At 45.3% G+C, this 25,401-nt stretch overlaps 1 protein-coding gene across 2 annotated transcripts in view; it reads left to right on the top strand.

Moving 5' to 3' along the window:
• Nucleotides 1-25,401, top strand: part of IPP (intracisternal A particle-promoted polypeptide) — a 149,952-nt gene that overhangs the window by 40,100 nt on the left and 84,451 nt on the right. The window contains exons 2-3 of one of the 2 annotated variants that reach the window (XM_085602878.1): nucleotides 18,329-18,643; nucleotides 19,149-19,580. In XM_085602878.1, coding sequence (XP_085459004.1) covers nucleotides 18,352-18,643; nucleotides 19,149-19,580 — 724 coding nt within the window. In that variant the 5' untranslated portion in view covers nucleotides 18,329-18,351. Of the gene's footprint in view, nucleotides 1-18,291; nucleotides 18,644-19,148; nucleotides 19,581-25,401 lie in introns of both variants that reach the window. The other variant, XM_085602877.1, reaches the window with a different exon arrangement.

Raw genomic sequence — 25,401 nt, 5'->3', positions numbered from 1 at the left:
CTACTAATACGCTAAAGCCGTTCTCAAGGACAAAGGAGGTTCACTCACCTAATACATTGACTAGACACGCTCGCAACGGAGCTGGCGGCTTTAAAGGACACCGATTGGGTCCTAGAGTAAAAGGGGGGGGGGGAAAGATAGAAGGGACAACTACTGACAATCAAAGTACAATTGTGAGAGCGACAGAGCTTTGTATCGAGGTTGTTACATCTAGTCGAGTTCATATGTTAATAATATCAGACCGTTAAAAATTGTCAAACTTGAAATCAGAGCACGTCTGACTTTAGCTTTGCTAAAGCTAATGCCGTCGAATGTAGTAACCGGCATGATCAACTTCATACGAGAATTGTTTCTAGAGAGGATAGCCAATCAAAATCACTCGACCAGTTTAAAAACATATCGGAGAACAGGGGAACAAGAATTGGCCGTACTCACCAGCGCTAACTAGCACTTCTCTTGCAGACCTACCCAAGCCGCCAGTGTCCGGGGTGGTAATTGACATCTGCCGCTGTTGCTTAGATATACAGCAAAATGTGGGAGTGAGCCTGACGTAAACCACGTCTCCTAACGTCGCGTGGTGACGTGTCTGGTTGCTAGGAGCCAAATACAGACGCCGGGGCGTGTCTCCATGGCGTCAAAAAGTTAAACACTATTGGTTACTGGAGACGTAATTAGTAACGTCCCGCAGCAGTCTTATCGAGAATATGGGAAAAAATGCTCATCGGGTCCGTAGACCCGTTCAATTTGATTGCGCAAAATAGTCCGGCATCACGTGTGGTGTGAGTTACACTCGTCACACGCAACTAGGTACGTCAACCAGTTACAGGAATGCCAACCAATGTTAGTGCACAGCACGGGGGCGTGTGGGGAGGACTGAAAGAGTGGAAACCGATTCTATAAAATCTTATCTATAGCTGTGATCCATACACTGCTTCTATTGTGCCGTGCTGTCGTTGTGACTAACGTCTAGATGTTGAGTGGATCGCACTCACCTCAAACACTGGTTTGCGATACGCAAGAATAAATGTACAGTAGTGTATGTGATTCACTGATAGGTAAAAGTTAAAACCCCCCTAGGGTAAATATCCAAGTGTCATGTAGATTGTTCACTCAGAAAGGGTACTCAACTTAGAGGATGAAGATGTCATAGTGGGTAGACCATGTGAGGTGGGCTGCTGGTACCTAGTCGTTGATATAGCAATGATTGGTAGCAGTCCACTGATAGAATACATTGAGGTGTTACAGACCACGCAGTGGAGTGTCTAGTTTATGGAAGAGCACTCCAAGGGATGTCATCATTGAGTCCGATGGTGTCACATGACAGTCTATGCACCCATCTTTTTTCTACTCTAAACAGAGAAGTTTTGGAAATGTGAGTGTGGGATTCTAGTATAACCCAATGTAATGAGTCGGGAGAATGATGTGACTCCAAAAAATGCCTATAGAGTTTGGTTGTGGTGCGTTGGCAACAACAGTGTTTAACTGTTTGAAGCCATAGAGACACACACCCCGGCGTCTGTATTTGGCTCCTAGCAACCAGACACGTCACCACGCGACGTTAGGAGACGTGGTTTACGTCCGGCTCACTCCCACATTTTGCTGTATATCTAAGCAACAGCGGCAGATGTCAATTACCACCCCGGACACTGGCAGCTTGGGTAGGTCTGCAAGAGAAGCGCTCGTTAGCGCTGGTGAGTACGGCCAATTCTTGTTCCCCTGTTCTCCGATATATTTTTAAACTGGTCGAGTGATTTTGATTGGCTATCCTCTCTAGAAACAATTCTCGTATGAAGTTGATCATGCCGGTTACTACATTCGACGGCATTAGCTTTAGCAAAGCTAAAGTCAGACGTGCTCTGATTTCAAGTTTGACAATTTTTAACTGTCTGATATTATTATCATATGAACTCGACTAGAGGTAACAACCTCGATACAAAGCTCTGTCGCTCTCACAATTGTACTTTGATTGTCAGTAGTTGTCCCTTCTATCTTTCCCCCCCCCCTTTTACTCTAGGACCCAATCGGTGTCCTTTAAAGCCGCCAGCTCCGTTGCGAGCGTGTCTAGTCAATGTATTAGGTGAGTGAACCTCCTTTGTCCTTGAACGGCTTTAGCGTATTAGTAGATCTAATACACAAAACCACCCCCCTCACTTTTGTTCACTTATCCTTTGAAATAGTGCACCTTGAAGCAGGTTGTTATTTTCACGTTATGCACGGTGCTTCTTGTAAACACCATTGTTGACATTATGTACTCATGGTAGAGATGCAATTGGTTTTACCCTTGATGTTGTTACTTCATTTCTACAGGTCAGCAGCATCGGACGTGGTATGTAGAGCACACATCACCATTTTTTATGTATACAGTTCCTGATCCTGATGAATTGCCCTGATCCTTCTGACAAACATGGCAAGAAACATGTCGATCATTTTAGAGTAGAGCTTTACGCCTAGACACCTTATTTCTAGCACCTAGCCACTCTACACATTTTTAATAGGGTAGTCTACCTTTTGAATAAAGCACTGTTAGGACTGACCAACCCTTTTTACTATAGACTTCCATTTTCTGCTACATTTATTCTACCAGGCCCCTTACACCCAAGCATATATCGGCAGGAACAAAAGATCCCCGATAAAGAGCCCCGGTTTCGTGAGCCCGTCAAGGATTGCAGCGCCGACTTGACGAGGGGCAATGCTCATATGATGAAGCATGACACCTAGCTTGCTGGGTGTGTGAGAGCATTAGTTCCAACTAAGGGAATCTCCCTGGTTCCCTGTTGCTTTCCAACAAGTCTTGGTGAATGAACCTTCCATTTACCAACCTCATCTCCTCCTTCTAGTACTTGAGGAACTCTGTACCCCGCTTTGGATAGATTCCTTACTGACCCACCCATCCTCCCCGCTCTGCGAAAAGATTTCTTGGGACAGGGACTTCCCTTTCAGGGTCCTAGGCTTGACGCACCAGTAGTAAGTGTTCTTCATGGGTCTGCTCATCTCGCGTGAAAATTCGTGAAAAGAAACTGACAGCATGCAGTGGTGGTGCCCGGGGTTACTGCTCGAGAAAAATCTCAGGATCCAGACTGACGCCTGGGGAATTTCTATGGTAAGGAGTCTGCAACTAGAGTATGTCTCTACCAGAGAAGGCGTTACTGAAGTTAAGTAACTTGTTCATCTCAACAACTGCATACTTTTACCAACCTGACAGACACCTAGGCTCAGCCGCACTCGCACATATCCCCTGCATTCACAAGAGCAGAACAGGAGATCATTAGTTCACATACATCACACCAAAAACATGGAACAGCCTCCCACAACACATCAGAGCCTCCTCATCACTTGTTCAGTTCCACAAGAAGCTGAAGATCTGTCTCTTTGAATTACTCTGTGCTTCCACTCAGACCTACTCATACTGGGTCACACCACCAAGAGTGCCAAGTCAAATAATGTTCACTGTAGTGCGGCATCACCATATGAGAGTATGTCTACTAATGTATGCTGTTATACCATGACAGATCACTTTAGAGTGCTATGCCTAGATATATATTTTTTTACGTTAATCACAGAAACCATCCATTGCATATAAATGCATCATGTATGTGTATTCTGAAATTCTGGCATTGATTTTCCCCTCCTGGACAAAAATTGGACACACCAATCTGTGGTAATAGAAACTAATCTTTACCAGACCACTGACATGCATTATACTGCAACTGACCAATAGAGGGTGGTATAACACATATTATTCTCTGACCGACCACCAGAAGGTACTATGGAAAGTATGTAGAATGTTATACTGTAAGAGATTACTGATCCACTCCTCAGATAGACACATACTGCCTCCTTACTACTCTGTATCTCTAACACATGAATGAGTCAATTTATGAAGCTTCTACGTTCTTCAGAGTTAATTTAACAATGCAGATCGCAGTAAGCTTATTCTGAAAAGATTTCCCACCGAGCCAAATGGAAACAAAAACTTTCACTACCATTTCAAGCTATGTAAAAAATATTCACCCAAGTGGAATTGAAATTGTGGTGTAACAGGGACAAGTTGCTCTCTGGTCAATGAATCTGACCAAATGAAATGGGGATTTCCCTAAACACAGTATGTAGGTTTAAAACCTGGTATAGGTGGTCCTCACTACATGCAACGTTGACTCAGGTCTCTGTTGTCATAGCTGTTTTCTTTTGTTTAATAACTGTTTACACTAAGGGGGAAGCGTTTAAGCATATTTTTTTATTCCAAAATGTCCCAGAATACTCAGACCGGTGCTGTCTTTGGTCCTTCATCAAGCTGGTAAACTAAAATCCATCCTGCCCTTCTTGCTTTTACTCTCGAGGCAGTGGTATACTCCCATCTTGGCTACTGCAACAGCCTGTATACCAGATGAAATGCCTGCAAAGACCATGAAAAAGCAGCAATCAAATTGACCTCCAGTGTAGGGAGAAGAGACGATGTATGCTGGACCACAAACTTTACCGGTTAACAGTTCAAGATTGACTCTCAATCGCACTGGTTTGCTTAATGTTCAGATGTATGTTTGTGGTACTTAACGTATCACAAACCTAGATGAAAGTTGGCAGAGCACTTTAAAAGGAAAAGGAAAGATACAGTCAATGAGTGATTGGACGAGTAGGTAACTACTGAGAGAGAAAGTGGCCTTTTACTAAATTACTCTTTCCTAAATTGGAGCAATCTTGCAGCAGTTGTGATGTCATTCCATACCCTGGGTGCATAGATCGAGAAAGCATGTTGCCTTCTCGCTTTTTCTTTATTGTACTTCTCCTTCTCCAGTCTGATTTTGTCCTGGCTGGTAATGCCCATTTATCCTCCAGGGGTGGTGAGCTTGGCAACCAGACCGATGGGGTGTTGGTCATATTGGTGTCGTAGGGAATGCATTTGAAGATTTAAATAAAACAATCAGGAATTTGCCAGAAGACATTGCCAGATATTTAACCTCTAACTTTGAATGTGCTTCAAATGTGCTAAGATAAAAACAAAATTTAAAGGCTTTGTGAACTCCACCATTGTCATATTCATGCATGATTGCTGAACTCGTAGTGCCAGAGATAAATAGAATCAGTCATGCGTAGGAAATCTTTTCAAGAAATACAGCACATTTTTTTAATAACTTACCGAGCTGTAGTAGCTGCTCAGTGAGCTAGCATAAAAGGGATACAGCTGAAAACACAAGCACTCCCAAGGGGTTATTATTATTATTATTAATGGCATTTATTAAGCGCATGGTTGCACACGGAACAGTGCGTCCCCGCGCTGACAATTCCACTAACATCACACGAGCAAGGTACACGGAGGTGGAGTATTAGTGCAGGTGAAACTATACTAAATTATGTTTTGGGGAAAAGATGGGTTTTCAACCTTTGTCTAAACCTAATTTCGGACGGTTCCATCCTCAATTCGATGGGAAGGTCATTCCAGCCTTTACTGGCAAGGTATCTGAAGGACCGTCCTCCCATCCTTGCTCTGTGAATCCGTGGAACAACTAATAACATGTTGCCCATCGACCTAAGAGGGCGTGAAGGTCGATAGACAGGAAGCAGTTTCTGTAGATAAGAAGGTGCTTTTAAATGAGCAATGCGATGGGTAATGCACATTGTTTTGAATGTAATTCGTTCCATTATCGGGAGCCAATGCAAGGAACGCAGAGCATTTTTCCCAGAGGCCCTCCTAGGGAGGTTCAGGACAAGCCTAGCAGCTGCATTTTGGACGCGTTGCAACTGCATTAGACCTTTTTTACTGAGTCCGCATAGGAGGGAATTCCCATAATCTAAATGGGAGGTAACCAAGGCATGTATCATTGTTTTTCTGGCGCTAGGAGGCAATAGGTCCAGGACCTTCCTCAGGACCTTCAGGATGCCATAGCATTTACCAGCAACATTACCCACATGATTAGTGTAGGCTAGATTAGAATCGAGGAGTATGCCGAGGTTCTTGACTGTGTCAACCGGGACAGGGACAGAGCCCAGTTCTATGGGCCACCAGGCAGATGTCCAGATGGAAGGACAGGGGCCAACAATAAGAACTTCCGTCTTATTACCATTGAGGCGGAGGTAGTTCTGCTTCATCCACCCATCAAGTGCTACCAGGCAAGCCGAAAATTTCTCAGCCTCCACAACTGGGTCACGAGACAGATTGATCACCAGTTGTGTATCGTCTGCGTAAGAGACTATGGCAACACCATATGACTCCACCAGTTTGGCAAGAGGTTCCATGTACAGATTGAATAATGTGGGGCTCAGAATCGAGCCTTGTGGAACCCCTTGTTTAAGACGTCTAATACTGGATTTGCACGGTGGACAGTGTACTTGAAATCTCCTGTTATTAAGAAAGGACACCAACCACTCATGAGCAGGACCGGTTATGCCTTTCTCACTCAGACGGTCCAGTAATACAGAATGTGATACGGTGTCAAACGCCGCACTTAAGTCCAATAGGACCAGTGCGGCCGTGTGACCCTCATCCGCCTGACACCGCAGCAGTTCCGTCGAAAGAAGGAGAGCGGTCTCCGTCGAATGTTTGGCTCTAAATCCCGACTGAGACGAGTGAAGGATCTTATTTTCCTCCACAAAGCTCACCAGCTGTCGGTTAACCAATTTCTCAACTACCTTCGCACAGTAGGGGAGGAGCGAAATAGGTCTCAGATTGTCCAGTTGTGATATGCTGAAATGAGCTTTCTTTTTTATCGGGACAACTTGGGCCAATTTCCAGTCGTCCGGAACTAGGCATTCTTGAAAGGAAAGAGAGGCCAAGTTACCTATGTGTTCCGCTACCTGGGGGAGATGACTGCGAAGAATCCTCGCTGGAACAGCATCTAAGGGAGAGCCAGAGTGGATGTCCGATAGGATATTAATTAGCTCCTCTGTTTGGGGGACCACAAACTTCCCAAGTATGTTCTTAACCTGTATTTCGCAGTAAGAGTTGGGCAAATATGTGGGTTCTGTAATAGTCTGAAAAGAGTCATAGATCTTTTCTACCTTCCCAATAAAGAAGTCTGCGATCTCATTGCATGACTCTGTCGAGCGGGGGAAACTTTCCCTGAACTAGCTAGCGGGGAGGAGAGTTCCTTTAAGATCATAAATAGCTCTTTAGAGGTATTCTCTGAGCAGTCAATCCTCTTACTGTAATAGTCTCTTTTAGACTCCCTGATCTGTTTATGATAAGACTTTAATTCACTCTTGTAGACTTCACGTAGTGAAGGGGCATAATCCACTCTCCATCTACGCTCAAGAGTTTTACATTTGGTTTTGGCGGCTCGTAGCTCAGCAGTAAACCACGGAGCGGATTTCATGCTCCGAGCCATGGCTTTCTGAGTCCAGGGGGCAACTTTATTCAATGCACTCTCAACCCATTCATCATACATCCTGCACGCCTCAGTCAGGTTGTTGCTGAGCTTTGGGGATCCCTGTCCTAGGGCATGACTGAATCCATCGTGACTAAATTTCCTCCAGTCTCTGCGCCTAATAGCAAGGGGTTTCTGTAAAGACCCTCTGTTGGTCGGTCGTCTAAGTTTAAAAGGGATCATATAATGATCTGACCACAAGATCTTAATCGGGTTAGATACACTTATATCTTCCCAATTTGTAAAGATAGGGTCCAACAAATGCCCTGCTTGGTGGGTGGCATTGTTATCGGCCAGCACAAACATGAGAGCTCTCAACGATTTAATCAGGGCTACAGCCTCTCTACAATTGACATCGTCCAGATGTATATTGAGGTCTCCTACAATCATGAATTTATTATGACGTAGAGCAGATAGCGTTAGAGCCTCAAGGAGGCTCTCAATGAACGCAGTCGCTGCACCAGGCGGGCGATAGATAAGGTAGCCCTTAAGGGTGCAGTTAGGGCCAATCGAGATGGAAAATAGCCCAGCTTCACAGTTATTGATGACAGTCGGTTTGAGAGTACATGTAAGCTCAGTTTTGTGTACAATAGCTATCCCCCCCCCCCCCTTCTGACTCCCTCTATTGATTTGGAGAATGTTGTAGCCGGCGGGAAGGTCCTCAATAATATCAGGGAGGGACTGCTCATCCAACCATGTTTCTGTCAGGAAAACCAAGTCAGGGTTGTCATCTATAAGCAAGTCATATATATTCAAACTATGGCGTTTCAACGATCGACAATTCAGTAGAAAGGAAGAAAGTTCGTTACCTTCCTTACTCATCTCTAGATCTCTGCACATAGTATAACCGCACCCCTCACACTTCAAAGGCCATTGCTCCATGTGCAGCGTATGAGTGCATTCCGATGGCAGTACTTTGCGCAGATGTAGAAGCGCCTGCCTCGTATATGCTATCGTCCCACACTGGTCTGAGATGGTATGGCCAGGGGGACGGGCCCTGGGCCGCGTCTGGTCGCGGACGGGCGCAGACGGGCTTGCCTTTGGCGCGCCGTCGGCGCGTCCGCTGCGCGGTCGCTTCAGGGTGACGCTTAAGTAGGCGTCGGCACAAAAAGACTAGAGCACTACCCACAGTAAAAAGCGCTGGTTATGGTAGGCTCGAGTGTGCAAAAAGAAGCGTTTTTTGTGCAAGGTGCAGTCAGCAGCAATAAAGTTTTAAAAGCAGGTTTAAAAGCAAGTGGGTCAACTTCAACAATCAGGCAACAATAAAATACAGTTCCCAACTCGTTTCGTATCTCCACCCCCGAAGCGTCACTCCCTATCAATGTTAGTTAGTGCGCGGTCGCTTCAGGGTGACGCTTAAGTAGGCGTCGGCACAAAAAGACTAGAGCACTACCCACAGTAAAAAGCGCTGGTTATGGTAGGCTCGAGTGTGCAAAAAGAAGCGTTTTTTGTGCAAGGTGCAGTCAGCAGCAATAAAGTTTTAAAAGCAGGTTTAAAAGCAAGTGGGTCAACTTCAACAATCAGGCAACAATAAAATACAGTTCCCAACTCGTTTCGTATCTCCACCCCCGAAGCGTCACTCCCTATCAATGTTAGTTAGGGTTTGTCGTGATAAGGAAAAGTTCCTAGAAAGCGAGTACTTGGGGAACAATGCAAGGAGCCACTCGAAGAGATAAGCCATGCTCCAAATGAAAGTGGGGACCAGGACATGCTGAACAGTCTAAAACAAATAAGGCCACCAAATAGAACGCAAGCAAATGTGGGCTACAAATCACAAAGCCACTGCTAAGCAATGGACGAAATGCATTCCTAGGTAACCTTTCAGCACTTCCCCAATATGTCTTTGCAACCAGAAAGCTGCTCTGTCTGTTATGCATTGACCTAATATTGTATTGTAATTGCATTTATATAGTGCTTACTAACCCTGATGAGGCGTTCAAGTTCTTTTTTGGCGAGTAGCACTCTACTCCGGAACCCATAAAGGATTAATGTTGAATTAGTATAGTTGAAATATGAAAGTAGTTTGAGTTGAGTGGTGAATATGTTCAGTTATTTGGATAGAGAAGGGTAGCGGAAGAGGGAAAAAGGTTTGCATGTATATAGTGCTTGCTACCCCTGATGAGGTGTTGAAGCGCTTTTTCAGTGAGTAGCACGCTACTCTGGAACCCATAAAGGATTAGTGGTGAATTTGTATAGTGAAATATGAAATTTGAGAAGTGGGCATGTAAGTCTGTTATTTTGATTGAAAAGGATAGTGGAGGGATAGAAGAAGAGTGAAGAATTTAGACATCTTACTTTTTTTTATTTTTGAGGTCATAGCAGTAGGAGGAGGCTTGGAATGAGTAAAAAGGAATGTGGAGTGGAAGAATCAGAGATATGAGTTTAAAAAGGCTTTTGGGGGATCGATATAGTAACAGGTGTCAGATGATGCAAGGAGTAGGGGAGAGTCTAGAAAGGGTTATTTTTAGGGATCATCGTAGTGGTATGGGGTTGGGGATGAATGAGAGTGGGTGTAGAAGATATATTGATAGAGTTATAGGGTGAGAAATAGGGTAGTGCATTGGGAAGAGTAGTAGAAAAGTTTGAAATGAGTCAAAGTTGAGGTAGAAGATATATTGAGAGAGTCATAGTCAGGGGCGGCTGGTGACATTTGAAGGTGGTGAGGCATGGAGGTCTGGGTTGAGTGCCTGGTGGTGGGAGGGGGTGAGGCTCGGGAGGGTTCGCCCCCTGAAAATGTTTTGAAGGAAGGAGTGAAACACAAAGTAAATGGGCTCAGGCTTGACCTTCGGTTTATGGAATCCCAGTGCATTCCATTTCCGACTCTCCCGTGGGTCACTGAGCGCTTCGCCTGCATCTCTGTCCACAGACGGGCATGTTAACTTAACCCCGCAAAATGAGTGCAGTAAAAAACAAGTGCCACAGGCTCTTAATTAATGCATGAGTCAAAGTGCGCAGGCCAGGCTCCCACGCTGCTCTTTTAATTTCCTCTGCAAACAGCTGATGGCCCTCGAATACAGCTGCGCCCCCCTCTTACCTGAACTCCACTGACTGAAAGTTGCGGGGTGTAGTCCAGAGTCCACAGGGCCCTGACAGAGGCCAGCTGCTGGGTCACCTGCTTATTCCTGGCGAAGTTGTTCCTTGCTCGTCCCCGGCGCGGTCCAGCTGGGACTGGTGGTCTCCCCCAGCCCCAGGTACTCGGCCAGCAGGTCGATGTTGCTCAGACACTGCTGGACCATGGCATTCATGAAGGACGTGTGTTGTATTCCTGTGGTTCTTCAGCCCCAGAATTGTTCGGACACCACAATGGGGATCACCGGATCAATTCAATACTGTTTCAGAGCGGCGCGGCGGTCGGCAGGCTATTCCGCCGCCCACTCTCTCAAATTGTCCAATCGGGAGGTCTGGGACTAGCGCGAAGCGAAGGCATGGGTGTGCTCTGCTCCGGTTGTTGCCACCCACTGCTCTGTCTTGAGAGGGGTCGGCCCTGCCCCTTGCCATTCATTTCAGTGGCGCGCCGCTGAAGTCGCCTGGGGCGCAGCATAGACGCCCCATTTTAAAACAGCCATTTTCCGCTTTCTCTGGCCACTCCCTTCAGGATGGAATATGAAAATAGGGGATTGATTCGATAAGGGTAACAGAGGCCAGAATCAATTAACTATTATGAACGTATGTTTGCCTCTGAACCCATAAATCAAAGCTATATTTGATCATCAGTCCTTTTTATTGACTGAGAATACCAATATCTTTTTACTTTTTTTCACAATTTTTCGCAAACAGAGTAAACTCTACAACAATAGACTCCTTTGTTCTTTACAATATTCACACATATATCCTGTACATAATATTTACATTTTTTACAAAAACATATACAAAAAACAAATAATATGACGTTATGTAGCTAAATTCTCCATTAGTTTTTCAAATTCTATATGAAAATGTCCAATATTTTGCACCTTTGGGACCTTAAACTAATTGTTCCTCGAAACAGTTGGCTTTTGCTGGTCCTAAGCAGAGTCAGAAACAATCGTTACAGTGTTCCTACACGGGGGAACCTTGAATTTATTGGATTCCTTTTCTTTGGGGAAGAAAAAATACTATTTACATTATCCCTGTTTGTTCTGGATCTCTGCTAGTCTAATTTTTATAGCCTACGCGTTTCGACCTTTGTATGTGGACCTACAAAATCTTGGCAAGGTCTTCTTCAGGGCTTGCTTTACTGGAGTGTGGACATCTTTCTTTACTGGTCTCCTATATCATTGTTGTGCCTGTGTGGCTCGAACCGGTAAAGTTCTCTGACCCGGCTGTGTTCCAATTTGATGGGATATGGCTGTTTGATTCTTTGCTGGTTTTCCTTGTATTGTTTTAATGGGTTCCAAAGCCTTTTGAGGTTTTGATTTTTCAAAAGGAGAAGGCTTGAAATTCTTTATCTTGCTCTTCGTAGTCTTCGCGTCCTCGCCACTGTGGAGCTCACAGGATGACATCACTCCTCTCGCATTTGCTTCGAGGTCGAGCAATAGTCCTCGTCCAGCACATGCGCAGGAGGTGTCTCTGACCTGGCTGTGATCTTGTCCCACTCCCTTCCTAGGAAAACAGTCACACAAAACAGAATTTGATTTGTGTTCCACACGGGTCAGCCAGTGAGCACTTCATTTGAGGCTGCTGGCTGCTGCATTCCGTGTGGTGTCTCTCTCTTGTCTCCAGTCCCCGATCCTCGTCCGAGGCTAGTGGGGGCAACGCCCCTTTCGCCCCTATGCACCAGCCGCCACTGGTCATAGTGTGAGAAATATGGTAGTGCATTGGATATGCTGGATTAGAAGAAAGTAATAAATATATAGATACATAAGTATATGGAAAGTATATAGATGCACAAAGGAAGTAAGTTTATGTAGATTAAAGATATTGATAGAGGTATAGGGTGAGAAATAGGGTAGTGCATTAAATATGCTTTTTTAGGAGAAAAGTAATAAATATATAGATCCAATTAATGAGATGCCCTTTTTTGATTCTACTACCAGAAGTACTAGTTCCCCCCCCTTTCCTTTTGGTGATTACTTGCAATAGTTTTAAAAGTTTCTGACTTTTTTCAAACTTAGGTTTGGCCACAATGTCGCCTCAGATTAGACACAGCCATATTCAGATCAGCTTCACTATGACACTGGAACCAAACTGCACCAGACTGACTAGCCCCATTCACGGCAAAACCAATCTTAGGTTGGTTGTGTTTCGGTTAAGGGAGGGTCTGGATTAACAGTTCGGGCTGGACTATTCCTATTCGATCAGAATCAAGACTGATTGGCATATGGATGTGCCTAATATGAGGTGACCATGTGGGCTATAAAACGATGAACTGTGATGCGGCCTAAGTAATTAGCAGTGGCTGAGCTTAATCCAAGCATTCAACCCATCATATTTTTGTATACTCCTGAAAGTCAGCAGGGAAGGTGTGACTTTTGATAAAATATCAGAAATTTTGGTTTCACTGCCGCTAAGGTCTGTGTGAGACGAAGGGGTTAGTAACTACAGTGCCTTGACGAAGAGACGACCGTATCAGTTCCAAGAGAGGTGAGGGCAGCAATGAGGTAGAGCAGCAGTGTCAGCATGCAAAGCAGATGGTAGAATACCATTGATTCGCGGCTCCTACAGTGACAGTGGAATAAGAAAGGCTAAAGGTATACAGCAGCGAGGGACCGCTTCTTTTATGGGTGTGTCAAAGTATTAGGGCTACTACAGAATTGCTACTAGTTGTGCTGGTGGCACAAGAGGTGGTAGAATAGTGCACTTCGGAAAACACATGGGAGAGCAGAGCCTGGACAAAAAGGGGTTGGGATCAGCGCTGCTTAACCATGAAGAGGTCGAACAGAAGTACTATCACAGAGGTGGATGGGTCAGTTATATAGTAGGTTCAAATGGCATGAAGGCATCCTTCTCATGGCCGTTGCGCATCGTTAGGGCAAGGACCTGGGAAAGGAATTTATCGTCCAGGCCCTAGACACCATGCTGCCTGTCCAGTGAGACGACTTTACTGTCCTGAATGAATGTATCGCCTGGAAAAGTGTAAGGGGTGGCATTAGCGTGTGTGCTTTGAAGCCTTAACGTAGTAGTAGTAGTAAACAAAGTTTACTAGGACAATTATCTATAAAACTATACAATGTAAAATTGACTTCAAAACCTCCAGCCCCCGAGAACAGCACACCCTATACGAACCCGGCCTTGAAACTCTTTTGACAGGAAGATTAAATCTTGCAATTCCTACTGCCACTTCAAGATAGCCCATTTCAGACAGCAGCTGGATTGCCTCCAACCTTTGAAATGTTCAGTATTTTAAAAACAGGGGTCTTTGAAACTTGACACAAGCAGGAATGTAAAAATCACAATCTGTAAGTACATGAGACAAGGAACATTTTACATTCAAGGGGCACGTACATAATGGTAGGAAAGTGCCCTTTTTAGCATGGCTACCCCCTAACTTGTTTCCAGATACATGATGCTAACTTAACTGAGTGTGCACTGGGTCCCTGCCAATCAGGCTCCCAGTGCCTGCATTCTTGCCAAAAACTGTACCTTTGACTCCACAATTGACACACCTCTGAGCCACATGTAAGTCAATTGTAAAGGGTACCCCTGGTACCAGGGGCCTTGTGACCAGAGAGGGCCTCTGGGGGCTGCAGCATGTATTGTGCCACCCTCAGAGACCCGTCATCTTAACACCCACACACTGCCATTGCAGGCTGCATGTTTTGGTGCAGACCAAACTGAAGAGTCACATGGCACACATCCCTGTGTTCCTTACCCACCAACACTACCTGTGGCATGGATACGTCACCCCTCTAGCAAGCCTTACAACCCTAAAGGCATGGTGCACCATGCCACAGGTTAGGGCATAGCTGCATGAGCAATATGCCCTACAGTGTCTGTGCCGTTCACAGACATTGTAAGTGCAGTGGAGCCATTTTGAGTATATGGGCTGGAAGTTTGTCAACACGAGCTCCACAGCTCCATGGTAGCTTTGCTGAAAACTGGGAAGTTTGGTACCAAGCTTCTTAGCACATTAAACCCACACTGATGCCAGTGTTTGAGTGACTCACCTAGCCTGTGATGTCTCCCCAGCGATCCTGACCTCGTCTGCATTGGTGGCTGACCACTCCAGGACCCCAACTCGATGCCAGAAGCCCCCCGACCATGACCAGATCCAGCTGTGAAAACCAGATCCCAAAAGGCACCTCTGCATCCTCCAACCAGACTATGGAGAGCCCAGCCGACGGTGCCCAGGTGTCCCCCAGCCATCCTATTTACCTGTCCATTCGTTGGTCGGTTTCGTCCAGCCTCCTGGTCCAACGTGCAGCCTCTTTCCAAAACAGACATCCTCCATTGGAAAGCATTGGGTGCCCGGCGCTGATTTGCACCCTGCACCTGGCTGCCCCTGTGCAGCTAGTGATGTAGCTTGGGTGCTGCTTTGTGGCCCCCCAATGCTCACTTAAACCCCCGGGGCACTTGTCCTAAGAACGCGGGTACCTACCTCCAAACCGTGTCTCTACGAGGCACCCCCTGGCTCCATTGGATGACATTGGGCCCAGTGACCCCCCCTGCACCCAGCCGTACCAGCACCACTGGTGGTGCAGTACCTACCAGGTCTTGAACCTTTGCCATGTGTTGTCCTAAACCCCCAAAGCCTGGGAAGGAAAGTAGAGAGCTTACCTGCAAACATTGTTTTCCTCCATAGGATTGCATTGTAAGTTCTATCTAGTGCTTTGAACTGTCTAACATTATCACTGCAAAAGCATACAACTGTATTTGATTGAACTCTACAGAAAGCATTCTTTTAAAGTATACAACTGTATTTACAAAACATTACTGCATTCTTAAAAAGTATTGTTACTTTACAAACTGTACAACTTACCTGCACAAAGTAACAACTTTTGTGTATAACCAAGTGGTCTGGATTCAATCTTTGAGTATGTGACATCATTTCTTGTCTGAGTGTGTGCAATAAATGCTTAACACTACCCTCTGATAAGCCTGACTGCTCAGCCCAGCTACCAAGTTGATAGTAAGGTATCATCTGCTTTAACCCCTGCCATTCGTTTGGGGACTCACTGGACACTGTGCACACTATACCTCTTTTTGGTATAGTATATACAGAGCCAGCTTCCTACAATAATCCATTACCATCACGGATCACATTGCACCATTTACGGGACAAAAAGATTGGAATGCGCCCCACCCTCACCTTTAAAATGTCATTCCGCCTTAAAGTATGTTTGTCTACGTTCTTTAAATCTTTCAATTAAGAGACCCCCCCCTACTTACATTGCGCCAATGTCTACTTAACATTGATGGAGTTAAACAATAGGTAGGTTAAAATAAATATCTTCAAGTTAATTGCAGAGTTAATACATGCTATTACAGACTTTAACAAATATGACACTTACTTTTGCACATCAACATGCCACTTGGTGTATACCAAGTGACACGATGTTCTATGTTGTTTTTCTTGTACAAAATCAATAAAATTGATTATTTAAAAAAACCAAAAACATGCCAGTTGGTTTAATTCTCCATTCACTGGGCTTTTTGTGTAGTGCAGCAGTGCTCATTGAATTCTTAACCTAGTTAAAGTAATTTTTGGCATGGTGGTGTCTTTCCCTGTGTAACTCTAGCACTGGTATAATAACACACCCCTCTTCTCTTCCATGCTCTCAAACATCCAGCCAGCAATACATGAATTCAGACACTCACTCATCCATGCACACGTTCACTAATTCATCTAACTGTTTATGCATTCATTTAATTTTCTAAACACACTCGCCAATTGATGAGAATCACTTTCACTTATTAGATAGCCAGACTTGCGGACTTTGCCAGTCCTTGTTACTGAAATGATACTGGATGTCGAATAGGATATCATTCGCTTTTACAGGCACGCCACCGGAGGTGTTTTGTGCTTGTAAGTGGCATAAATGGCAAGGTAAGACGTGGTTTTGAACTTGGCTTGTATTGCTGCTCTTTCACTCTTAGACTCATTAAATTCACTCTTAGACATATTACATTCCATCTTCCCCACTACCTTAAATAGAAATGTCAACCAGGAGACTTTCACGGAACAGCTCACATTTCTTGTGTGATTTCTGTTGGCCGCCCAATTTTGAGGGAGGACTACAGCCCGCCTATACGTTACAAATAGTGTGCAAAATAGGAATATGTGTGGATTTGCAGTTCCATGTAGTCTTATAGTTTAGAGTTGATTTATATTTCAATTGAGCCCAACATGCCGTCATTCCTGTGAGTTTTTCGAGACGTGGTCTCGAAGCTAGAGGTGCTGACTTGGAAAGTGAGGGACCAGATTCGAATCCAGGCCTTGGCTCAACATCCTATGATTCTGGGAAAATCACTTCACCCACTGAGACCAAAAAATAATTTTAAAATGTGTAATACCTGGTTCCCTAGTAAAGCTCTGTAATGGCCTTGGGACAAGTTTGATCTATATAAAACAGCAACAAATTGTTTTAAATGTCTGCCTTGTCTAAATACCTGTTAATATATGGCTGCTAAGATGCAAGAATGTACTACCCTTTGTTAGAGATAGAAGTTGTTACTGTTATAAGCAGTAATGTCATAGACAACAAATAGCTTTTTTGAGATTTTAACTTCATGATCAGTTGGACTGATGTTCTCTTTTGAAACAAATCTATATTTTTTAGTAATCTAATGCACATAATTGCACTGCAGGTTTTTATGAGGTAGTGTAATCTGCAATATTGTAAATTGGGTTTATTGTGTATAGTTTTTAATATAAGCAGATGAGGTCATTTATATGTAAGAGCTTCATCCTCAAAATCATTAAGCCTAAAAAATAAGTGTGCTATGTTCTCCAAGTGTCAGTTTTAAGCATTACATGCATGTATATTGGTGTCTTGAAATGGTGTTACAGTTTATGGTGTATTTGTATATGCTTTTTGCTTTTAAAACCTAATAAAGTCTACTACTACTACAAAAAAATTAAAGTTCTTCATTTCACCTTATTCTTTTGTTTCGAAACCCCCAAAAGTATTGGAAGCCGCGTGTGGTGTCCCACCACTCTCTTGACCCAAAGACATGTATATCTCAGAAACCTTTCCTTTTTGAGGGGGTGGGGGGAGAAAAATGCCACCTTTTCAAATATTTCAGGAAACTATTTTTCTTAAATTGTTTTGTGAAAGTCATCAGAAAGCGAAAAGTTACCTTCCATGATGGACCTTCATGCAGTACTCCATTAGAAAATAGTTTTCACACATAGTGATGATGTTTCTCACCAGGTGAGCAGCGTATCAGTATAATGATACACAAAAACATCACATGGATGCCTGTGCATGCATGCCACAGGCCTTCTAAAACCGAGTGCTATTTCCAGGTTCAAGGCTTCCAAGGACCGCACCAATAAGCAACTTGTTTGTGGCAAAAACATTGTTTCTAAGCAACATTGCAGCAACATTTTGAAAATAAATAAAGTAGAGCGGCGCAGAACCCCTCAGCATGCCAAGATTGAATCATCACTGAAGGCGATATTGAGAACCACTGTAGGGAGGATGCATCATAATCAGTTTTCAGTCTTTATTTCATGGGTTGGACTAAAGATTGCCAGGGTTGGTTGTAGTCCTTTCCGGGTTGTTAGTCAATCCCGGTCTTTTCTACAATATCTCCAAGTTGTTTTTGCACAAGTCAGCATAGCTAACGTCTAAGTGCTAATCAGTAGTGAAATGTAAGCCAGAGCAAAACAATTTGAGTGTTAACTTGCTTGCCGATAGTCATTTGATAGCATGGCATGGAAGCATTGCTTTGGCCCCAAAGCAGTGCTCCTGCACTATAGGGGAATTCAGTAGGCAACAGTTAATCGAAGATCATTCAACTTTTAAATGATGATATTAACTCTAAAGCTTTGTGTTGTGTTTTCGCTTAGGTGACTGGTTATGGATACCCTTTTACCATCATTGCAGGCAGTCGCAGACCATCATCAGCGATGGAGACCTCTACACCAAACAAATCCATTGGGAACCTCCATTCATCCGACCAGCATGCACAACTGATCCTGGCGCAGATGAACACTATGAGGGGTCAAGCAGACCTGTGCGATGTACGACTGGTGGTGGGGGATTTGCAGTTTGCAGTGCACAGGCTGGTGTTGGCTGCCAGCAGTCCTTACTTTGCTGCCCTGCTCTCTGGAGGCATGAGCGAGTCCTCAAAAGATGTGGTGCAAATCTTGGGTGTGGAATCTAGCATCTTCCAGCTTCTCCTGGATTTCATTTACACAGGTACAGCAGAAGCAGATCTCCCCCCAGAGGCTGTGCTGTTGTAGAAGGAAGGGATATCAAGGTCTTTTACCAAGACTGGCCCCCTCTCCCTTTAGAGCAAGGGGATTTGTAGGCTACAAATCCCCTTCCTCAAGCAAAATGTGCAACTGAAAGATGGGAAAGATTTCATTACAGACAGGTGTTAAAAGGAAGGTAAAGTGAGTTCACATCTGGGGAGGAGCAATTGTCAATGAGGAGTATCCACTGAGGAATATAAGCCCATAGGCTGGGAGGTGTTACAAGCTGTAAAATAGGAAGGGGCTCTTTTAAAATGAGGTGTTTTAAAAAGCGAAGTATAAACCCGCAGATTGAGTAAGTCGTTTACAGTGAGGGCTTACAAGCTATGGATTCCAAGCCTAAAATGTAAAGCTTTTTTTATTTTTTATTTTAGGATGTTTTGCTGTGGTTACTGTATATGTTTCCTCTGCAAAGGTGCTGATATGTTTTTAATGCCTCTCCCGTGCAGGTATGGTCTCCATCAGTCCAGCAAATGTGCAGGAACTTCTCACGGCAGCCGACATGTTGCAACTCACCGAGGTAGTGAACCTGTGCAGTGATTTTTTGAAGGGGCAGATTGATGCCTCCAACTGCATTGGCTTCTTCCAGTTCTCCGAGCAGATCAGCTGCCACGAGCTGCTAGAGTTTACGGAGAACTACATCCACACACACTTTTTGCAGGTACAGAGTGGGGAGGAGTTCCTGTCACTCACCAAGGAACAGCTGGTGCGCTTACTACGGAGCGAGGAGCTGAGCATCGAGGACGAGTACCAGGTGTTTGTAGCCGCCATGTCCTGGATTCTCAAAGATTTGGTCCAACGTCGACGGCATGTGGTCGAGGTGCTGGACCCAGTCCGATTCCCACTGCTGCCACCACAGCAACTTATGAAGTACATTGAAGGTAACATTGTTCAGAACATCATAGCCTCTACCTATAAACAGGGAAGTCCGCTGGTTTTGTTTACATAAAAAGGGAGAATAGTTTTTTTGGTAATGTTCTATGTGGGCACCTCTTTGCAGGGGTTCAGTGGCACACAACGTAGGGCCATTGGTGGAGCTATGTGTGGATCCCAGTAGTCGATATGCAGACTGTGCTGTAGATCCAGACAGAGGTACATTGCTAGAGCTTCTAATTTGTTTGACTATTAAAGCAGCAGAAGGTACTTCATGTCGGTTGTGGCACACACTAGCCATGCTGTGGGTGCGCTGCTCTACAGGAATACCATGAGGTGATGTAGGTCATGAGTGAAATACAGTAGCATTGACCTTTGTCTGTTCTATCACATGTTACTGAATTATTGTAAGGTCTGGGTTGAGGTGTCGGTGCAAAGCCACTTCTTTCACCACATTCTTCATTCAGACCTGAGCAGGGCTGTGCTTCTATCAGGCACACCGCAGGAAGATCAGCTTGCCACATTGCACAGCACCTTCCACCTTATCTGACCATCATCCCCCACTGTGGATTGACTGCATCAACCATGTGTCACAGGCCACATGTCCTCCTGTCTTGTTTTTCTTTTTTTATCTTATTGTTTCAAAGTGTTTGATCTGAGGTGAGTGTAACGTTCAAAAAATATATGAGCTAATTTCCTGTTTCGGCCTTGGCCTGACAGGGCGTTGGGCCCGAATCCCTCCAGCCTAAACATTGCCACGTTGTATTTGGTAGGCACCAGAATTGCAACTCTCCTATACACACACACACTTAGACATCTCTACTCACACCCTGGAAATGTAATCTAAATCCACCACACCTGCAGACGCACCCCTCCTCCTTCAAACACCGCTTTTGAATGACCTGTGCAAGAGTATCTGCTCCATCATAACACTTAATATAGTGAACTATGTTTACAGAATTACCTGTTAAAATTGCACTTGAATGTACTATGTAAAATTGGCTCGCTGGAATGTCTTCTTGACCTTGGTTCAGGCAGGTCGCTCTCCCGACGCCGCACAGCACCACCTGTGCGTCCATGCCCTGTGCTCACTACCACCGCTGACACGGTGAGTTCGAGGCCCCCTGCCTCTGTTGTGTTCTCTCGTACTGCTGCTTCCTCCGTGCCCCATGTGCCCCGCTGTTGCCTTAGTTCTATTCTGTGCCCGTTGTTGCCCTTTTTCTCTCTGTGCCCCTTTGTGCCTTGCCTCCTCCGCTCCCCGCCCGTTTCCCGCTGCTGCGGCCCCGCCCCCCTGCTCACCCATTCGCTGCCCCACTCCCGCCTCCCAGCTGCTCCTCCCCTTATATGGCAGCCGCACCGAAGGCAAGCCCGTCTGCGCCCGTCCACGCCTGGACTGCGCCCAGCGCCAGACCCCCTGGTCCCCGCCAACGCCACACCGACCGCCGCCACTACGCCGCCATCACCCGCACTCAACACCGGACAACCGCACACCTGCTTCCTGGCCGCCCCGAAGCACACCAAAGGACCCTTCTCCTGCCGGAGCTGCAGCTTCACCAGCCTCCGAGCCGCAAAACCGCCCACCGTGACAGGACACAACCACCTCAGATGCATACTACTGAACACCCGTTCCGCACGCAAACACGCCGTCGAACTCTGGGACCTGTTTGACACATCGTCCCCGGACGTCACCTTCCTGACAGAGACCTGGATGAACGCCTCCTCGGCACCCGACATCGCCATAGCCATCCCGGACGGCTACAAGATCAACCACATGGACCGCACCAACGGAGTAGGAGGTGGAATCGCCATCATCTATAAGAACACCCTCAGGGTCTCGACCAGCACTGACGACACCCTCCGCACCGCCGAACACCTGCACTTCCAGATCCACACTGATCCCAACACCACCCTCAGAGGAACTCTTGTCTACAGACCCCCCGGACTCCAGCCTCAGTTCAGCGACTCAATCGCCGACTTAGTCAGCACGCACGCCCTTGCCTCCACAGACCACATCCTCCTCGGAGACCTGAACTTCCACCTCGAGAACAACAACACCAATTCCACCACCCTGATTGACAACCTCGCGAACCTCGGACTCAGACAGCTCATCACAACGCCCACCCACTCCGCCGGTCACACGCTTGACCCCACCTTCTCCGCAAGCTCCCACATCACCTTCAGCCACACCACCAAACTCCACTGGACCGACCATCGCGGCAACCCCTTCACCTTCCGGAAACCCACCACGCACCACCGCACTCAACAGATCCCCTGCCGCAGCTGGAGCAAAGTCACCGAAGACCAGCTAAACACCACCCTCACCTGAAGCCCACCCGCCGACCCCACCGACAGACACCGCTGCCCGCAACCTCAGGCGATGGACCGACGACTGCGCCAACACTCTCGCCCCGATCAAGAAACCCTCCAACAGAGGCACTAACAAGAAAGCCAGCTGGTTCACCGCGGACCTCCAGGCCTCCGAGCAAACCTGCCGAAAACTAGAGAAGAAATGGCACCACGAACAGACACCGGACGGCTACGCAGCCCACAAGAACGCCATCCGCAGACACCATCACCTCCTGGTGGCCGACAGCACTGGGAGCAGCACTCTCCATGACCAAGCAAGTCAACGCCGTCTCGTCCTCCTGCTTCAACACCCTCCGCATGCTCCGCAAGATCTACAGGTGGATCCCCACCGAAAAAAGAAGAACGGTCACCCAGGCCCTCGTCAGCAGCAGGCTGGACTACGGAAACGCCCTCTACGCAGGAGCCTCGGCCAAACTCCTGAAACGACTACAATGCATTCAGAACGCCTCTGCACCTGATCCTCGACATCCCTCACCACAGCCACATCATACCCCATCTGAGAGACCTGCAGTGGCTTCCTGTCAACAAGAGGATCACCTTCAAACTCCTCACCCACGCACACAAGGCACTCCACAACACCAGACCGGCATACCATAACAGACGACTCACCTTCTACACCCCAAACCGCCAGCTCCGCTCTGCCGACCTCTCCCCCGCCACCGTCCCCCGCATCCGAAGAGCGACCACCGGTGGCAGATCGTTCTCCCACTTCGCCGCCAAGAGCTGGAACACCCTCCCCATCCTCCTACGGCAGACCCAGGACCTACTAACCTTCAGGAGGCCACTCAACACCTGGCTATTCGAGCAGTAGCAGCACATCCCCCCCCCCCCCCCGTCCCATGCCCCTTGAGACCCTCACAAGTGAGTAGTGCGCTTTACAAATGTTCTGATTGATTGACTGATTCTTCATGGCAAAATTGCACGTGAGTGCGTTGCCCAGGAATATTTGCTCCCTGACAAAATTGTTCTAAATTTGAATGAATCAAGCCATGTGTACCTGTTGCATAGCAAAACTGCATCTGAGTCAGCTGCCCAGTAAGTTTTACTCGCTGGTATAACTACATGAGAGTGCACTAATTAAAAATAGCTGCTCCCTGACGAATTGCATTTGAATTAATGGTGCAAACTCCTTGAAGTCTGACAAAAAGAAACATAACTCGGTCTGAACAGTTCATACAATATCAGAAAATGAGAGAGACCCCTCACTCCAAGGGGGGCAGAGTTTCACAAACCCAGTAATATTGAATTCCCCTGTTTGCACTACTCCTATCGAACCTCACACTATGCATACATACCAAACGTATGATCTAACACAACCACAAGAAGATTAAAAATATATATATGCGCCTTTACATTTTTCATTCTAACACACAAAAATATTTTGCACATTTAAAATTTCATATATTTAATAACACCGTTAAAAATGCAATGCATATATAACATAGGGAAAATCGTCTCAGACATTATAATTGGTCTTCACAAACAAACACATTCACTTTTTATGTCACCCGGTCTCAATTAATTCAGTAAACAGCATATACAAATCTCCAATGCATTGCAGATCGTGTCTTCAACAATTAGTCAACACTTTTCGGTGGACACTCCAAATAACAGCGACCTTCTTCAGGACAATGTAAATATCTCTTCCCCAATATGTTGTCATAGGATATCTATAAAAGAACAAAAAAACATTAATCACATTTAACACCTTTACACAGCAATGCATAGGCATTAGTGTCAAACACAACATTTCAGACATTACTTAAAAAAAACACATGCAACCAGTTCCAAATTAAAACCATACAAATACCCCATCCTCGCATAGTGTTAATTCACAGTTTCAACCAAGAAGTCCTCTTCACTTTGTGGTATACAAACCACCTACGCTTCTAAATAAGACTACAGCTCCCTAAATCGGCATTCACTCATTCTCATTACAATTCTTAATCATTATGGATTATAGGCACTTACCAGCTGGTGGTGATGTCATCAATAAATTATGGTCACCAACCAATCCCTTATTCTTCAACTGGAGATATATGGGATATCATCCACTTTACTCTGTATTGGTGCACTTTCTATCCTGCCGCATATTTTTTTTTTTTTTTTAAGGAACAAATGTCCATCAAATAATCCTATGAGTAGGCATCTAGCGATCACCAAACGTTGAAAACATCTCACCTGAGGACACCCAAGGATGATGCTCTGACACAGGGTATGCTTGTGTGTCACAGTAAATATTTTCTACTCTGTGTGCATGAGGACAGAATGTATAATCACACCTTCCAGGGAGTAGTTAACAGTAGGTAATCCACTGTCCATGAAAGGGCAACAATCTTCACAATAAAAATATGTAAGGTACAAACTTTGTGTCTACCTCAACATGCAAACTTAACCCTTTCCATTAAATAACTGTCCTGCTCTCACCACACTTGAAAAGAGCTCCCCGGCGCAATGTATTCCAATATACGACCTTTTGATAGTCTAAAAGGGAGGGAGAAACCGTATATTGAATTCTTCAATATTGCTTTTCACCACCAGCATATATCATATCACATTTAGGCATTGTTTAAAAGTAACTTAGGCAACATTACATCACTTTCATCCCAACGTAGGAGGAAACGATATCTTTTTGCAGATTAACATCTCCTCATCGGGTTCTAAGTTGCTATTACAAATGTTTTTTTTAAAACGTATTCTCTAATCCTACTGACCTTTATTTTCAAGCTCTATCCATCCGCAGTGCATCCAAGGTGACCTCCAGAAACGAATTATCAAACTCCCTGCGTATGCCAGTCCATATGTACAATATCAATACAAAACACCTGGCATTGCCCTCCCGCTGCGACCCTCGCATATCCAGTGACTTCTCATTTACTCTCGAATAAACCCATCGTTTGTTTCGGTGTCATCTTTGAATTACTTCTTTTCCTGCTGCCACCTAATGTTACCTCTCATGCCTCTCAATCAGTACACAAAATATACCCCACTTGTCCGCCTTTTGTATAACTAATACTCGAATATACAGTGCAGCGCACACACCAGTCTTACACCTCTACCTTCAAAAGTCATCGTCTAATGTATCACTGGTATCCCAAATACCATGTGGCACATGACTCATCTCCTAGACTCAAAAGAATCCACCCCTACCTAACTTAGCAGTCATCTTGGAGTGGCTTCTTTTCCCAGTATTATAGCTATAGTTCCTTGTGTTCTTGTCAGTCTGTATCCTCCAGGACTCCTTAAACTCAGATGCCCCTCCTTATTATAGTAAAAAATATTTCTTCTGCAGCTGTAATCAAGAGGATTCCGTTAAGTTAAAGCATAACCTTATCCCTTACTTTACTAGTTAACTACTTGCCATTGGGCACCCATAAAGTGTTCTTGCCCCACTTCTTTTTACACTTTTCATTAATGAGGTAGATGTTGTTTTAAAGGGGGTGAGCGCTGATGTTCCTAAGA

The sequence above is a fragment of the Triturus cristatus genome, chromosome 4_2 (genome assembly GCF_964204655.1).
Source record: "Triturus cristatus chromosome 4_2, aTriCri1.1, whole genome shotgun sequence".
Taxonomy (NCBI): Eukaryota; Metazoa; Chordata; class Amphibia; order Caudata; family Salamandridae; genus Triturus; species Triturus cristatus.
The sequence above is the reverse complement of the archived record's forward strand: the minus strand, read 5'-3'. Positions and strand labels throughout refer to the sequence as shown.